This window comes from Schistocerca cancellata, chromosome 4 (genome assembly GCF_023864275.1).
Source record: "Schistocerca cancellata isolate TAMUIC-IGC-003103 chromosome 4, iqSchCanc2.1, whole genome shotgun sequence".
Classification (NCBI taxonomy): Eukaryota; Metazoa; Arthropoda; class Insecta; order Orthoptera; family Acrididae; genus Schistocerca; species Schistocerca cancellata.
Genome location: NC_064629.1, coordinates 155,451,671 through 155,470,433, shown reverse-complemented (window position 1 = coordinate 155,470,433; position 18,763 = coordinate 155,451,671). Strand labels below are relative to the sequence as shown.

At 40.5% G+C, this 18,763-nt stretch overlaps 1 protein-coding gene across 1 annotated transcript in view; it reads right to left on the bottom strand.

Annotated features, from left to right (window-relative positions):
- The window catches only part of LOC126183942 (lysosomal acid phosphatase-like), a 266,338-nt gene that overhangs the window by 94,452 nt on the left and 153,123 nt on the right, over positions 1-18,763 (bottom strand). Inside the window, exon 2 of the mRNA XM_049926291.1 lies at positions 11,675-11,773. Within this exon, the coding sequence (XP_049782248.1) occupies positions 11,675-11,773 (99 nt within the window). The remainder of the gene's footprint in view (positions 1-11,674; positions 11,774-18,763) is intronic.

Genomic DNA, 18,763 nt, shown 5'->3' with positions numbered 1-18,763 from the left:
GCCCCTGAAAATCTGTTACAATTTAAAATCTCGTTTCGAAACTTGTGTCTTACCATTATATAGCCAATGTGAAACCTACCGGTGTCTCCAGGTCTCTTCCACGTATACAACCTGCTGTCACATTTCTTAAGACAAGAATTAGAGTTGATTAAAATATGCTCTGCGAGAAGCTCTACCAGGCGGCGCGTCCTTTTCCATTCCTCTCCGCCAGTCCGTATTCATCTACAATTTCTCCTTTTCTTCCTTTTCCTACTATCGAATTCCAAACCCCCGTCACAAATTTTCGTCTCCCTAAACTAGTTGGTGGCAACGGCCTTGCCGCAGTGGATACACCGTGTCCCGTGAGATTAGCGAAATTAAGCGCTGTTGGGCGTGGCCGGCACTTGGATGGGTGAACATCCAGTCGCCATGCGCTGTTGCCATTTTTCGGGGTGCACTCAGCCTCGTGATGCCATTTGAGGAGCTACTCGAGCGAATAGTAGCGGCTTCGGTCAAGAATACCATCATAACGGCCAGGAGAGCGGTGTGCTGACCCCACGCCTCTCCTGTCCGCATCCTCCTTTGAGGATGACACGGCGGTCGGATGGCCCCGGTAGGCCGCTCGTGGCCTGAAGACGGAGTGCTAAACTATTTGAATATTTTTTTTTATTTCATCATGTATTTCTTCAATCTCTTCCTCATTTGCGGTGTTAGTTTCAATATAAACTTGTACTACTGTGGTGGGTGTGGGCTTCGTGTCTCCCTTGGCTACAATAATACGGTCACTATGCTGTTCATAGTAGCTTACCTGCATTCCAATTTTCTCATTGATTATTAAACCTACTACTGCATCATCCAATGGTTCCAATGGCTCTGAGCACTATGGGACTAACCTGCTGAGGTCATCAGTCCCCTAGAACTTAGAACTACTTAAACCTAACTAACCTAAGGACATCACACACATCCATGCCCGAGGCAGGATTCGAACCTGCGACCGTAGCAATCACGCGGTTCCAGACTGTAGCGCCTAGAACAGCTCGGCCACCCCGGCCGGCTACTGCATCATCCCTATTTGATTTTGTATTTATAACCCTGTATTCATGTGACCAAAAATTCTGTTCCTCCCGCCACCAAATTTCACTAATTTCCACTATAGCTTCAGCCTATCCGTTCCCGTTTTTAAATTTTCTAACCTATCTGCGCGATTAAGGGATCTAACATTCTACGCTCGGATACGACCATTTCACGAGTATACCGTGAATATGAGGACTCCTGTAAAACATCAAATCTCCGACATCGCTGCGGCCGGAAAAGGAACCTGCAAGAATAGGACCAACGACAAATGAAGAGAACCGTTCAACGTGACAGAAGTGCAACCCTTCCGCAAATTGCTGCAGATTTCAATGCTGGGCCATCAACAAGTGTAAGGGTGCCAACCATTTAACGAAACATCATCGTGGACTTCCGGAGCTAAAGGCCCACTCGTGTACCCTTGCTGTCTGTACAACACAAAGCTTTATGCCTCGCCTGGGCTCGTCAACACGGACATTGGACTGCTGATGACTGGAAACATGTTGCCTGGTCAGATGAGTCTCGCTTCAAATTGTATCGAGCGGATGACGTGTACGGGTATGGAGAAAATCTCACAAATCCATGGACCCTGCATGTTCGCAGGAGACTATTCAAGCTGGTGGAGGTTCTGTAATGGTGTGGGGCATGTGCAGTTGGTGTGATATGGGACCCCCTGATAGGTCTAGATACGATTCTGATAGGTGACACTATAAAATAAATAAAATAAAAAATATTATTTGAATATTAATTATTCTATCTGTATGATGGTGATTGTGATTGTAATAAATATTTGCTTATCTGGAACGTGGACGTTTAATTATTCGGTATCAGACGCTTGACAATGGCTTTCTCATAAAGGTAATGTTACTCGTAGTTGACCATGAAATAAAACTGAAATAATCGGACTTCGTAAATAAATCGTTTCCAAAGACTGCTGCGGTAGGTGCGGACTCGTAATCTAAATCTCAATATTTCAATAATTTGCCAGCCATGCCAATACGTCGTACAGAGGTGATTGTCTACTAAACATAAAAAAATTACACAGTTAGTTAAATCAGATATATTCAATGAATAAGCCTACAGTTCATAATCCTACTTACTTTTATAAATATAAATTCTTTACAGAATCGAGTGCCTAGTCTGGTTGCAACTCGCAGTATTCTTCAATAACATGAAATATGGCGGTGTGCCAGACAATAGAATAAAATACGCGCTTCTCGCACCACTTCTACCAGAGCTCTCTCCTTTCTTAATCAGACATAAGAGTAACGTAATTGTGCTTTTGTTTTATCAGCGACACAGCGCTGCAGTCGTGTGCCATAGGCTTTATTTATTTGTCACTGATTATTTATTTAATTAATATTTCGCGTTTCCGAGGAAACTCACGCTCGGCATGCAAATGTGCCTTTATATTGCCCCCTGAATTGCGAGGCGAAAGGACACACCTGCAGGCGAGCAATTCACCTAAAGGCACAAGAAAATCTAAGTTATCTACAACTATTTACATGACCTACATTATACACATTATATACATTATATACAAAATTTGAATGACGCGGGTGCGCCGTAAAAGTTCTTATGTTGGCAGATAGAGTGCGCGCATGCGCAGAAGCATCTGTGTGACTCCGACACTGCCATTATATCGTACAGTTAGATCACGCGGCACAGTATTGCAGTTCATATTGTTCGTGTGCGCGCGTTTCTCAGTCGTTGAACAAAGAAAATATTCAACCAAGATTACATATGAAGACTACATCCTATGACAGGTAACTTAGTTTTAAATTTACAATATTTGTTATAACACAATACAACTTAGATTGTTGAATGTTCTTAGTTACATAGTATTGTTTTGAAATACTTCAAAGAAAAATGTCCGTATGTTTCAGGTGCGTTGACCTATACACATCGTGTCGTTATTACAGTTCATATTCATCTGCTGCACAATAATTTTTTTTTACAGGTTAGTATCGTCGTGGTAAAGTTTTTTTTTTTTTATCACAGTAACATCGATGTATAACAACGTGATTAATACATAAGCGTGTCCATTTCCCATTTCCATTATAGTCGTTGTGATGCAGTTCGTTGTGACTAAAGGCATTGCTCATTACAGATCAGACGTGACCCGTCGAGTAATTGGTCCACGTGCAGTTCGTTTTTTTTTTTTTTTTTTTTTTTTACATTCTGTGGAAGCTTGGTTGCAGAACCTCGGACGGCACATAGCTGGCGTCGATCCTTGGACAGTCCAGGTAAGAGTGTCCGTCACATTTCGAGAACATTTCATTCCCTGAAGTTCCAACCAAAATTCTTCCACCCGTCGTGTTGTTTTCTGGACAGGCACTTTGTGTCCATTTAATCCAGTTAACATCTTGAAGTTAGGCACTGTAGTAATGTCACTAGACGATGCACGAATTATGCACTTCACATTTTCAGTTTTTTTTTTTTTTGCTGAATATAGCTCACCTAAATGTTCGTAGTTATTAATCAAAGAAATCATTCATCGTGTTTACATAGATACGCTGCATAATGAATGGCATTAACCGTTTTTTTTTTTTACATAGGTTTCTGCGTAGTTGCAGAGTTAGTAATGTTCGTTAATGTACATAGTAACAGTTACATGATACATCAGTTAAAAAAATAAGTAATTATACATACACACGTCACATATTTTCTTAGCATAAACATAATACAGTTGCACATAAACATGTTTGCATCATCATTACATAGCTATAGGTTATTACATTGTGTCACGTGATGTCATCTGAAATTAAGATAGGTTAGACACAACATTCATTACATCAGTAGGCAAGACCAGGCGTTTTCACTACTCAATAAATATTCAAAATAGTAAGAGAGAGAAAATGTTCGATTCCTCGCGTTTTCTGCGTGTGTGTAGAGTGTCTGTGTGGCCTTGACTACTGATAGATGCTTTTCGTGTTGAGAGATGTGCATCTAATCTATTTCTCAAAGTAAAAGATCGCTTCACAGATGACGTCTGTCGGTTCGTCAGGTGTCATACCAAGTCAGTGGTACCTACAATAACAAATGTTCCGTGAAAAATTAATATATCATTCACTGCTACGTAATCATAAATTTTATTTTGATATTCCGTCTTCCAGGTGGTGGCGCGCGCTGAAAGAAGAGTTCTTCTGCCTTCAACTGCGACTCTGGAACCGCTGAAATGAAAATTTCTACACCACTTATTATCTGTGTTGTAACAACAGAGTTTTTCGAGTTGCTTAGCAATATTTTGATGGGTATGACTTTGACATTATTCAGCATGAAATGCTCTAAGATCTCGGTGTGCGTATAGCCCAATAATTTTGTTAGTTCTACGATGTTGTAACAGATACGCACCAGGATGCGGTATGTTAACAATTATATAAGGTCCTTCATATAGCAGACGCCACTTAGCGTTGCGTCATTTGAGTGCTACAGATTTATGATGAGTACGAAGTAGTACAAGCATTCCTACCTCGAATTTTTGTTTTCTTTTTATTATGTTTCTGTGATGTTTGTTTCGTATCTGTGCGTGATGTGTCAGCGTAGTCAATACTTCTTTTATTTTTTGTTCAGGTGTGATTTCCTTGTCTGACAACTTAGGTAATGGTTCTATCCACTGATCGTTCTGTTTGCAATTGAACATGATCTCGTTAGGTGTGTAATTTGTATCATAAATATTTAAGTTATTGTGTACGTCTTCGAGAAGACTTAGGTAGGACACCCAATTAGTATGTTTTGATGAAATATAGGTCCTCATGAATCGATTTAATTCTCGGAAAAGTCTCTCAGTCGCGTTACATTGTGGACTAAACCTCGAAATAAATACACTTTTAATGTTATTGTCCTTCAAGAAATTTCTCCATTTGTACCCAGAGTAGTATGCTGCATTATCTGACAGAATTGCTTTAGGTTTTCCCACGTGCGTCAGGTAATCACTTGAGATTCTTCGTATTATAGCACTTGCAGTGGCGGATTTTAAAGCATAAAGTTTGACATGTTTAGAAAATATATCGTAAAAAGCTAAGATATATTTGACGCCTCCAGAGCTTGCTGGATGCGGTCCACTGATGTCAGTACACAGAATTTCCAGGGGTTTACTAGGTAAAATAGAATGTAAATCTGTTTTTGTGGATAAATTCTGAGGTTTTGATTTTTGACATATGACACATGTTTTCAGTTCCCTGTAAATTTTTCTTCTCATATTGCTAAAATAACAGTATGTGCTGAGCTTTGCCAAACACTTTTTCGTCCCATAATGACCCCAAACTAAGTGTGTGTGCCAAATTAGATTACGTTCAGACTCTTTGGGAATGCATACACACCAGTTGGTAGCATTTGGATGTTGGCGGTAAAATAACACATCATTGTGTAACTTGTAATACTTAGTCGAAGGATGATTGTGTTTTTCTACCAGTAATGTTATTATCTTATACCAGTGAGGGTCAGATTTTTGTAATTTAGCCATGTTTCTGCACATATCAATATAATATTGGAGATACTGCTTGTCTTGCATTAAGAGAATCCTGTAGTCATTTATATTTTCTAAGTCACTGTTGGTATCATTCATACCTTGTGGAAGTCTAGACAAAGCGTCTGCAATGGTGTTGTCCTTACCTTTTATGTACTTAATTTCAAAAGAGTAGTTCTGAAGTGTAACTGCCCATCGTGATAGTCTAGGATGCACAAGTTTACAAGTTAACAAAAATGTCAGGGCCTGGTGATCGGTGTAAATTACTGTATGTTTTCCAAATAAATAATAATTGAATTTCTTGACTGCCCATACTATGGAAAGTGTTTCTAACTCAGTAGTGGAGTATGTACGCTCACATTCAGTTAGAGTACGACTTGCAAACCCAATAATTCTTATCTGTTCCTTTTCTTTATTCTTTACAACTTGAAATAAGCAACATCCCAAGCCAGTTCATGAAGCGTCACAAGTCATACAAAAGTCTAAATTGAAATCTGGATGGCTCAATAAGTTTGCACCCACTAAAGCATGTTTAATTGTATTAAAGTCATTCTGGCACTGTTCCGACCAGATCCAAACTTGATTCTTTCTGAGTAGATTTAGCAGATGTTTACTGTTCAAAAGTGGTTGTGGCAAAAAACGTCTGAAAAATGAACATAGCCCAAGGAATGATTTTAACTGCTTTTTAGTACGAGGGCTAGGAAAGTTTCTGATAGCATCTAATTTACTGGGATCCGGATGTATGCCCTGCGAATTAATGATATGTCCTAAATACTTTATCTCACTGCAACCAAACTTTGATTTTCTAAGATTGGCTGTGACTCCAGCTTGTGCAAATTTTTCTAAAATTCTTTGAAGTGTGTCAACGTGTTCCTTCCAAGACTGTGTAGCTATCAGTATATCATCTACATAGTGTGTGACTGTCTCAACTAAATCGTCGCCAAGCACGGTATCCAGGGCTGTAATGAATACCCCAGAGCTGACATTCAGTCCGAAAGGTAGAACACAAAACTGATAGGTTCGCCCCCCGAACATAAATGCAGTATATTTCCGTGAATCAGGAGTGATACCCACCTGCCAAAACGAATTAGCGAGATCTATTGTGGAAAAATATTTTGCATCTAGAAATTTCTGTAATTGCTCTTCTAAATTTTCGGGTTTTGTGTGAACCGGTAAAATTATTTCATTAATTGCTCGTGCGTCTAACACTAACCTAATGCTTCCATTTGATTTTTTGACAACAAGTAGAGGACTACAATAAGGTGAGGTGGATGGTTCAATGACCTTCCAGTCTAACATTTGTTTTAATTCTTGCCACACAGCAGGTCGTTGAGATAACGGTACGTTATATGTCTTGTGGTAGAAGATTTTGTGAGGCTTAACTTCAATCTTGTACACATACGTGTTGATAACACCTAATCGTTTGGTAAAAACTTGTAAATATTTGGATAACACTTCCTGTAGTTTTATACGTTCATGTACACTGAGAGCTGTAGCTTCACTTATCTTATGATCAAGCAATGTTTTCAAGTCCAATAGCTCTGTGTCAGATGAGTGTGTTTGCACATCTTGAATGTCATTGTCAAGTACTAACTGAACCTTGTACCCTGTACAGTGTTTGTCATGCTTTAGAGTTCTCCTGTCCAAATCAATAATAATTACACTGCCTTTATCATTTAAAATACATTTACCTTTGGAGAAGTCTATAATAGAGTCCTTCTCGCTCATAATATCTATTCCTAATATGCAATTTGTCACAAGGTTTTGTACAACCAGGAATGGCCATTGTACGGTTCCATTACCTATTTTAATGTTTACAAAAACTTGCTTCGTAACCCTACATGACTTATTACCTAGTGCAGTAGTTATTTTACTGTTTTGGGCAGGAAACTCAGGCACAGGTTCCAATTCACACATCTTTTTATAGAAATTAAATGACAAAACGCTCACAGCTGCACCTGTATCTAGGATAATAGTAGTTGGAATCCCACCTACTACACCAGTAGTAGATGCTAAAACAATTTCATTTGTGTTTGAACGACATTGTGTACTGTCTTGTAAAAGTTCATCTGATATATTCTCATTGTGGTTGTATCTTATAAATAAAACAGGTAATTTTTGTTTAGAATTATTCGGCATATCATTATTCTGTTGTTCAAGTGTGGTGTCAAATAACTGATTAACATTGCAGTCGCCCCGCAAGAATTCTTCAGCCACGACCTGGGGCATAGAAGTGACTGTTTCTAGTTTGTCGGATTAGCATTTGTACTAGGTACTGACACAGATTGAGGTTGTGCATCAGGTGTCATTTCCATTATATTCACATTCGGATATTGCCTATTATGATCTCCAAACTTTTGCGGTTGTTGTTGCTGTTGCGCATTATAACTTACCTGTCGGTCGTAAGGTATGCTCCAATTTTGTCCTGGTGGATGCTGTGGTAAAGCAGAGTTTGAATGGAAGTACTGATCGTTACGAGTCCAACCTTGATGCTGTCTTGGCTCGTAGTTATTATTATTTCTATTTCTGTTTGTGTTTTTGTTGTTGCCTTTGTATCCGTTGTTACCGTTGTAGTTATTACCGCGGTGCCTTTTGTATGGATTGCCGCATGAAGTGTTATTACTGTTGTAACTATTGTTTGTATTGGAATACGCGTGTTGATTTTGATTTTCGTATTGAAACGGCATGTGAGTTTGCTGTTTTTGCTGTACCGCGTATCCAACTGTGGGCGCGCCAGAATTGAGTTGGCAAGCCTGCATGTTTTGCATACCACTAGTGTAAACATTGTGGCTGCTGTTTTGCCGCGCGAAGCGCTGATCTTCAAGTAACATGTCAACTGAATCTAAGGCTGTTAAAAAATAATCTGAATCGTCATCCGGGATATGTAGGAGTTTTTCTTTAATGTTGAAAGGCAATTTGGCCTTCAACGCACGGAGTATATCACGCGTTGCGACTGGTTCGTCTAAAAAAGTGTCCCATGTTCAAATATTTTTCAAAATATCTGCGTAAGTTGCCATTTTTACTGTTAAAAGTTTCAGGTTCTAAAATTTGTCTTCTGAGTCGCTCCTGGACGGATTGCGACCAGAATTTGTTCAGAAAAGCACGCTCAAACTCACTGTACGTGGTACATACGTCAGCTTGACTGTATGCCCAGACAGCTGCATCGCCTTGGATGTAACCGACAATATATGAAATCTTTTTCCGGTCACTCCAAGTGCGTGGAAATGCGTTACTAAAAGATTTAAGAAAAATCACCGGATGAATGGTTCGTTTTTCTGGGATAAAAATCTGAAATTGCCTGTGTTTCATTAAGCTTTCTTCTTCCTTCGTATTGTGATATGGATTTATTCCACTATAATTACTGGTATGTTCAGCTGGCGAGTAATTACGATAATGTTGCTGTGGTTTACCATGATAATAGCTTGTGTTTCTGTTTGCACATCGTGGTATGTGTTGTAGTCGTGGTGTGTTTTGTTCTTGTGTGTTTGTCGTGTGCGGTATGTGTGTGTCATACTCGAATGTATATTGGTTCCTGAACTGTGCATTTTGACTGATATTTTCGTTACATTCAGACTGTGGTCGATCGGTGAATAGTCTCATGGGTGCAGTGACGGATTGTACTGCGTCACTGATCAGCTGTTTGTTATTAGTAATGTATTGCGCTACGGAGTCGTGCACAATTGTTGGTAAATTTTCACGTAAGCATCTATCAAAATGTTTGTCTTTGTTCACTACCCAATCATGAAATTCTTTATTAATATTTTGAAAATGAGCTGTGGCATCAGATTGTAAGATGTCAGTCAGGTGTTGTTCAACATTGTCAAATTTATTCTGTACGTCAGTAATTCGTTTTTCAATGTTGTCATGTACTGAAGGATATGTTTGAATTTGTTCAGTAAGAACTTCACACGTGACATTAAGGTTTTTTACTTGTGTCTGTAAAAGTGCTACGTCAGTTGTAGTCTTTTCTTGTCTCGTATTAAGCTGGGAAAATTTAGTACTGAGTTCAGTCATCTGTTTGGTCAGTGTGGCCTCTATAAGTTCCACACGTTTACATAAAGTGTCATTACCTGTCTTGAGTGCTATGAGGTCAGATTTAATTGCGTCATTTTGTGTCTGTAAGGTTGCCATGTTTTCGGCGTTTTGTTTCATTAGCATTTGTAACATGTCGGCAATGTTTACTGTTTGCAAGGTCTGTGCCCCCGTCGCGTCATTAGACGTGACGTCATGCATCAACATGGGCTCCGACTGAGACTTTGAAATTTTTGTAGTGGACGGCCTATTGCCAAAATTTCCGTCAACACTTGCGTCAATGTTTGATAAATCGTCACTACCGGTTGCTGTCGTAAAGTCATTTTCTAACATTTGTCTCTCGTCCGAGTCGGATTGCGTCTGAATAGTACGTCTTTGCTGTTCCATTTTTGCGTATTGATTTCTAGTTATTACCATGCCACACGTGATATATGTTTCAAGAAAATATTTGACACTGATTTTAAAATAAAATGCAGTTGAGCATGAATCGCTCGTAGCAACAATGGCTGTCTGTTAATTTAAAAATATAAACTGAATTTGAGATTATTGGTAATGGCTGCTGTCCATGTTACTACGTATCGTACAGAAGTCGGCCATATTGTACACTCGTGTATTGGTATTGTTGCATACGTTATTGTTTAAGGAAAAGTACTGAGAATGAAATTTATCACTGAAAACTGTTATGCACGAAAGAAACACTACAGAATCTACTGAAAAGCTAATACACTGAATTATACGTCTGATCAAGCCTGCTAATGCAAAGATGCTGCGTCTTACCTTATTTTGCTGAAAGTTTCATTGCGTCTTCCCGCAAAATTTTAGAATTGGAAAATATCTTCAGATTTTTTGTTATCTCTCATACATTCACGTCCAGGTCCAGAAAGTTGATTTTTCACATGAAACAAAGAGAACAATGTAACAAATGACAAAATAACAAGTCCGACACGCAGTCGCCAATATAAAATAAATAAAATAAAAAAATATTATTTGAATATTAATTTTATTCTATCTGTATGATGGTGATTGTGATTGTAATAAATATTTGCTTATCTGGAACGTGGACGTTTAATTATTCGGTATCAGACGCTTGACAATGGCTTTCTCATAAAGGTAATGTTACTCGTAGTTGACCGTGAAATAAAACTGAAATAATCGGACTTCGTAAATAAATCGTTTCCAAAGACTGCTGCGGTAGGTGCGGACTCATAATCTAAATCTCAATATTTCAATAATTTGCCAGCCATGCCAATACGTCGTACAGAGGTGATTGTCTACTAAACATAAAAAAATTACACAGTTAGTTAAATCAGATATATTCAATGAATAAGCCTACAGTTCATAATCCTACTTACTTTTATAAATATAAATTCTTTACAGAATCGAGTGCCTAGTCTGGTTGCAACTCGCAGTATTCTTCAATAACATGAAATATGGCGGTGTGCCAGACAATAGAATAAAATACGTGCTTCTCGCACCACTTCTACCAGAGCTCTCTCCTTTCTTAATCAAACATAAGAGTAACGTAATTGTGCTTTTGTTTTATCAGCGACACAGCGCTGCAGTCGTGTGCCATAGGCTTTATTTATTTGTCACTGATTATTTATTTAATTAATATTTCGCGTTTCCGAGGAAACTCACGCTCGGCATGCAAATGTGCCTTTATAACACGTACGTAAGCATCCTGTCTGATCACCTGCATCGATTCATGTCCATTGTGCATTCCGACGGACTTGGGCAATTCCAGCAGGACAATGCGACACCCCACACGTCCAGAATTGCTACAGAGTGGCTCCAGGAATACTCTTCTGAGTTTAAACACTTTCTCTGGCCACTGCAGACGTAAACATTATCGAGCATCTCTGGGATGCCTTGCAACGTGCTTTTCAGAAGAGATCTCCAGCCCCCCCCCCCTACTCTTAGGGATTTATGGACAGCCCTGCAGGATTCATGGTGTCAGTTCCCTCCAGCACGACTTCAAACATTAGTCGAGTCCACGTCACGTAGTGTTGCGGCACTTCTGCATGCTCCCGTGGCCCTGCACGTGGGAGGCGCACAGGTTCTTAAGTGTAGTAGCTCAATGATGAGATACGCATGTCACATACGTAAAACAGTGTTTCTACTTACATTTGTCAGGGCACCCCAGCCTTCCGGCCAGTACTTATCGTCATTGTAAGGATCCTCTGGATAAGTGTCCGTTGGTGTGCGGTCTCCATGGCGGAAAATCTGGAACAGTAAACAAAACATCACGAAAACCTCTGCGCACTGCGTGGGCTTAGACATGTAACTTAGCAGTTGAGCAACATCAGTATTTAGAGCAACTGTCAAACTGCACTTTCTCCTGCAAGTTCTCACGACAACAACAACCAATTAAACTCTTACAATTTTTACTAGAAGCTTCTGAGTTGTCTGTAAACATGGTGAGGTAACTTAAAATATAATAAAGAAAACGAACAGGCAGTTAATGGGATTAAAACTGAAAGAAGTACACTTTATGACAAACAAAAGTAAGACCTAACCGAGTCAACCAGGAAGTACTGACTAGCTTTAAGGATAGTTGCGGACTGAATGTATTTGTAACTGAAGACTGTCGGTATGAGCCCATACTTTTTCAGTCACTGTCGATTTTAGTAACACCAGTTCCTCATGGAACGGCATTTGCCATCTAAACCGACTACCAATGCCGATGCTGATGCAGGGAAGTAGAGCAGTGGTGGAAGTACGTCACTCGCGACCATGAGTAAAATGGTTCAAATAGCTCTGAGCACTATGGGACTTAACATCTGCGGTCATCAGTACCCTAGAACTTAGAACTACTTAAACCTAACTAACCTAAGGACATCACACGCATCCATGCCCGAGGCAGGATTCGAACCTGCGACCGTAGCGGTCACGCGGTTCCAGACTGAAGCGCCTAGAACCGCACGGCCACTTCGGCCGGCCGACCATGAGTACCGGGATTCTCATTCCCGTCCCGCCACCTAGATTTAGCTTTTCATGGCCTTTCTAAGTCAGACCGGGAATGACTACTTTAAACAGATCACGGCCGATTTCATTCGTCATCCTTAACTAACTGAGCTAGTGTAGCGAATGAAATACATGTTAGCAGTTTTTGATGTTGCTGAGCAACAGTCATGCACTTTTTTTTTAAAGTAGGAGCACGTCATATTTAGTAAAAACAGGCTTACATTGGTAAGCGACTAGCCTACAACAAATAATTGCATAGCCGTCCGGTATAATGAGTTAACGGAGTACAATTTATTCGTGAAAAACTCACACTGAGAAGAAAACTAAAAACAACAGAGAAGTAACAAAAACTAGGAGATTCTATAGTCTTACGGCAAAGATAAAAAGCAACACATGACTAAAAAAAACTCTCGCGCACTTTTGATCTCACTTTGCACTAGACATGAAAAATATCACTGCCACACAGCCCCCCCCTTAAAGTGCGGAGCCCCAGGGATATCTTGATATTTGAATTTTATTCGACGTCCAGCTCTGGTGTGCGTCGGATGTCTCGGGGGTGGTGACGTTGTTGTTTGTGGTGGTGATTCACCTGTCTCAGACGATGTACTGAGCGGTGTTTGGGTATGCTCTGCGTCCATCAGGTGTTGATGCACAGGCGTGGTGTCAGAGGTCGGAGAGGGTAAAACCCATGCTGGCTTGACACGTTCAATCGATACCTTTGTCGGAACACCATTGTACATTATGTCCTTAAAACGTAATTATTAAATATGACGTGCTGCCACAATTATTTATTGACCTGTTACAAGATGGTGATTTTACGTCTGGCATTTCGTGGGGAGCCAATATTTTTCTTAATGGCCAACTATGAGCTTGACAACATTTTAAGTGTCCTGCAATATGTGTTAAGGATATAGAATCAAATATTTGAAAATGGCATAAAATGCCGAAACCTGGGTTGTACTTAACTAAACAATAAAATAATCAAATGGCGGTGTTTCTTTACAAAAATTTGTTGGAATATGGGTTAAGAATCGAATATCATACACGTGTTACAAATGGGTGTGAGGTCACTAAGAATACCGAAGTTCTATCATGACATTTAATAGGAAATGGATTTAAATAATTTCTCGAGACGTGACCACGAATGAAAGATGAGAACAAAATACTGCGCAACAGTCACGACAAAGGACGAAATGAGTTTTGTCAGTAGGACTGATAAGAGACAAAGTTTCTTGGGGTATTAAATGACTGTTGTTTATTCACTATCTTCAACAGATCAAAAAATGTGAAGAGAGTGCAAATATATTCAAAGTTATAAGGAAAAATGTCTTCGCATTGCGATGAAATCATTTGATAGTCGGAAAGAGTTTCCCTCGAAATTATCTGCGCCTGCAAATATAATTTTGACACGTATCTGAACTGTTCGGCAAATTTTGTAGGTTACATTTTTCTTTGTTTCAAATACGTTATCCGAAGCTTTTCCTTTCAATCAATCAGTAGTACCTGTTAAATTCTGAAGAATGCTTGTACAATTCTCGTCAAATGTTACCTCGCTTGTCGCCAATAAATATGGCACGTGGTGCTCCTTGAAGAAGGGACAGTATCTCGTGCTCTAAAATTTCTCAGAAGTGGTGATTGCTATTCAGTTTGGTTCAAAAATGGTTCAAATAGCTCTGAGCACTATGGGACTTAACATCTATGGTCATCAGTCCCCTAGAACTTAGAACTACAGAAACCTAACTAACCTAAGGACGTCACACAACACCCAGTCATCACGAGGCAGAGAAAATCCCTGACCCCGCCGGGAATCAAACCCGGGAACCCGGGCGTGAAAAGCGAGAACGCTACCGCACGACCACGAGCTGCGGACATTCAGTTTGGTCTCACAAGGGGAAGGCCTCAGACACGGCCAACCGATTCGGCTCAAATTTGGCAGGTCGCTTGTGTACAACCCAAAATGAAGGAATCTAAGATATTTTGGGTCAACACCGCTGCGTTTTTGAGAAAATCACCCCTAAAGGTTATGACGAACAATCGACTCAAAATTGATGGGATCAGTAGATAATTGTAAATAGAGCATTTTTCATCATCAGGTATGGGGTCCTAAAACGCATACTTTTCCAGAAATCGAGGTAAGAAACTTTTACAACTGCCGCTTCTGTATCCACATGTTAAACGCTTTTCGCCGACAGCACCGATAGCGCAACTGCCAAGGCAACTGGCTGGGAATCGGAGAACCCGGGTTTTGGATCTCGGGGAAATCTAGCAGATGTTCTTCTTTTCGTTTGTATTTTTCCATATCTCAATTGTTAGGGATAGGAGGGTTAATAAGGTAAGTAAATCAATAAGGAATGATAATAATAAGGTAGGCAAATAAATTTCTCAAACCTCTTGGGATAGTAAACAACTAAAATGTTACTCCAGCTCACTTTACAATGGCGCTTCCAGTTACTGTTACGTGTCCTCACTTTTCTTCGAACAACTAGATGGATGGTACTTGTCATATAAACATTCGAAACAAATATATTCACGGCTCCAAGAACATCTAATGAATGCAATCTTTTGACAGCTACACTGTTCCTTCCGAAGAGTCGGCGGAAAACAATCTTGGTTTACATTTAAAAATATGTCTCCTTCGGGAATTACTTTTGATGCGTACCACGCATACGATATCATTGTCTGAAAAATCGGTGCTGAAAGTTGGTTATGAATTATGCTGTGGATAGTTATTGCATCAGTGCGGTTGTGCAATTCCCGTCGGGTTTCCAGAAACACACTGCAATTCTGAAGCCTGAAAATAAAGTTTTTAACTTGGCGATAGAAATAAACATCACAAGTCTGGCACACAGGTGTGCAGTTTGGCGGTATTACTTTTACTGTGCACGTCGGCTGACCCCCGCCATCTATAAACATTGTGTCATATATTTTAGTATTAATCTGTCCACTCAAGGAATCCAATATTAGACAAAACTTTTTATCAGAAAGGTATGGTTTTGAAACATTCTCAAGAAATGTTCTGTAAATCGCATTCGTCAGTTTCCCGGATTTGGAGCAGGTAATGTAAACATTTTTCAACGAGTCGGTTAAACGATTGACCTCTTCTATAGCCCGAGAGCCAAGTGTAACGTTCGTTTCTTGTAAACACAGGAAAAGCTTAGGCAACACTTTTCCAGAGGCTGTGATGCATACTGCGCCCTGTACGAATGTGTTAGTTTGTTTTTACTACCAACTGCGACAAGGGTTCGTTTTTCTCCCTTATGCGATAACGTTCGTCGAATGTTCAGCCGATACTCTCATGCTGTTTGATCAGTGTTGATCACGTAATCATGATTAAAACCGGTCATAAGTGACGCCGTTTGCGTGCTGAAAACGGCTGCCACTTTTCGTATAACTTCTATATTTTGTGCCTCCTTATGAGAGACGTATTTAGTGACGTGCCGTTGACGAATTTTATACTCCGATTTGAAATTTCTTGCCCAAGGTAATGATGCAGCAAACGTAAAATCCTTGTTGGGCGTATATTCAAGCGCTGTCGTTGTTACATTCTCGTTACGACAGCGAGATTCGACAAATCGGTCGTATGTCTACTTATTTATCGCCTGGTATTTGTCGTATCTTGTCCCTCCTTTAATGATATCACTTTCCCACAATTACAAGTCTTTCTTCCTTTTCAGGGCTGTTGTTGCTCCATTCTTTTGCAGTGTTTGTAAGTTCCAGTTTGGATGATTCCTGGCTAGCGCTACCGCCTTTACTTTTACTTCAAAGGGTATAGCGCCGTAGTTCAATCGTTTAGTAACCGGTTCGTAATACTCATCGGGAACAGATGAAGCACATATTCCCAGTGATGTGTTTCCAAAGTGTTATGACCATTTTGCGATTCACTAGTCAGGATATCTTCCACTGAATCACCTCCTGCTTCGTCTTCATTGTATAGTACTTCAGTATCAACAAAAGTCATTTCGTTCGTCAGCTCCAAAAATCTATCTACGATAGCCACTCCTTTCAATCTGGAATGCCGAGAAACAGAACTGCCTGCTTCCGGTAGTGCAATGATAATGCATCTGTCTTGCAACACTTTTACAAACCAAAACACAGCGTCTTTAACTTCCAGCTTGCCTTCGTCTGTGAGAAGCTCCCAACTATAAATTACAGCGCTAGTCGAAGGGTGTACATCCTCCATTATTCAGATTATGCACCTGAAAGACATGATACAACAAACAATAACTCGTTACTACGGAATAAACAGATGAGCTTATCACTACAAACTACATACAAAAAGTGGTTCAAATGGCTCTGAGCACTATGCGACTTAACTTCTGAAGTCATCAGTCGCCTAGAACTTAGAACTAATTAAACCTAACTAACCTAAGGACATCACATACATCCATGCCCGAGGCAGGATTCGAACCTGCGACCGTAGCGGTCGCTCGGCTCCAGACTGTAGCGCATAGAACCGCACGGCCACTCCGGCCGGCGAACTACATACAGTACTCGTCATTTGTTACTTACGGAAGAACACTGTATTCATTCACAAATCGTATTTCATTCGGCGCATTAACGATGTAAAAATGACTACATGTATCAGCGAGGTTCGCGGCAGCCTGATGACGGAAAACGACTCTTTCCGATTGACTTTTATGAGGCTCATGCTGAACACCTTCACTCTTCCAGGTTCACAACTATGATATGACAAAGAGGCAACCGGTACAACATAACTCTCCCCGCGTGCATTCTCTCCCGTGCCTCGCTTAAACAAGCGTCGTGCGGTTGGCTGTGATCCCTCGTGAGGAATTCGCAGCATTCTTACTCGGAGTTGTTTTCATGTGACAAGGTTTAAAAGTTTAATACTTTACTAACTCACGGCGTTTGGGAAATTGGTTTGCCTACCTTATTATTACCATTATTACCTTATTAACCCTCCTGTCCCTATCAATTGAGATATGGAAAAATACAACCGAAAAGAATAAAATCCACTAGGTTTCTTTGAGATTCGAACCCGGGTTCTCCGATTCCCAGCCAGTTACCTTGGGCGTTGCGCTATTTTTTATTTTTTTTTTTTCTTCTAGGTGGTTCGTTGTGTTTGGTTTCGGCGGACGTCACAAGACATCTGTTCAAGTTCATTGTGGATTCCTTGACTCAGTTTTTTTTATTTTATTTAATTTTTTTTAATTACAGAGAGCACAACCTTCTGACCGAACACGCTGAGCTACCGTGCCGGCATGCTATCGGCGCTGTCGGCGAAAAGCGTTTAACATGTGGGTAGAGAAGCGGCAGTTGTAAAAGTTTCTTTCCTCGATTTCTGGAAAAGTTTTCTTTCGCGGACCTTATACCTGATGATGAAAAATACTCTATTTACAATTATCTATCAATCCCTCCAATTTTGAGTTGATTACTCTTCATAACCTTTAGGGGTGATTTTCTCAAAATTGCGGGGGTGTTGACCCAAAATACCTTAGAGTCCTTCGTTTTAAGTTGTACATAAGCGACCTGCCAAATTTGAGCCGAATCGGTTGGCCGTGTCTGAGGCCTTCCGCTTGTCAGTACGTAAGGGTCGGGATGACGTTGCATCCACGGCACCGCAAATCAGCTCAGTTGGCGCTTGTAGGATATACACCTCAATAACACTAGTCTGCCAGGGTGCAGCCATATGGGTAGTGTCTACCACGTATAGAACTATCACTGCAGGAAAAGCTAAATCGGGATCCGTCTAAAAGCAACGGATTGCGCAACTTAGGACGAAAGCGACCTCTTTCTCATGCTTAATGCGATCCGACGCGTGTAGTGTTTCGGCTTGTTACAATCCAGCACGCTGCAGATGGCTTCGAATCATCTCCACAGACTGGTCCAAAATCATTGCAGCGCTCCACCGTCTTGGCAACACCGGACGAAGATGTTCATGTTCCGTTCCACACACGCATTACTGACGTAGCTGCATGTCGTGTACGAGTAGAACTGTCACGATAAGAGTAACTCATTTCTCGTACTCTGGTCATTTTGCCACACGCGAACTGAGCCATACCGATACTGCAGCCTTGTCGAGTTTCTTTCGCATATCAGCCTCGTTTGATGGCCGTTAAATGACTGACCGTTTAACACAGACCTTTCTGGTCACATGAGATGACACTGTTCACCCACGTGTACGCCTCTCTGCCGTGCTAATTCCTTATTCGTCATACACTGTTCTACACGTCCTCTGAGGCTGTCTTCATTCGGATCTTTCTTTGTGTGTGCTGCAATTCCCACAAACGT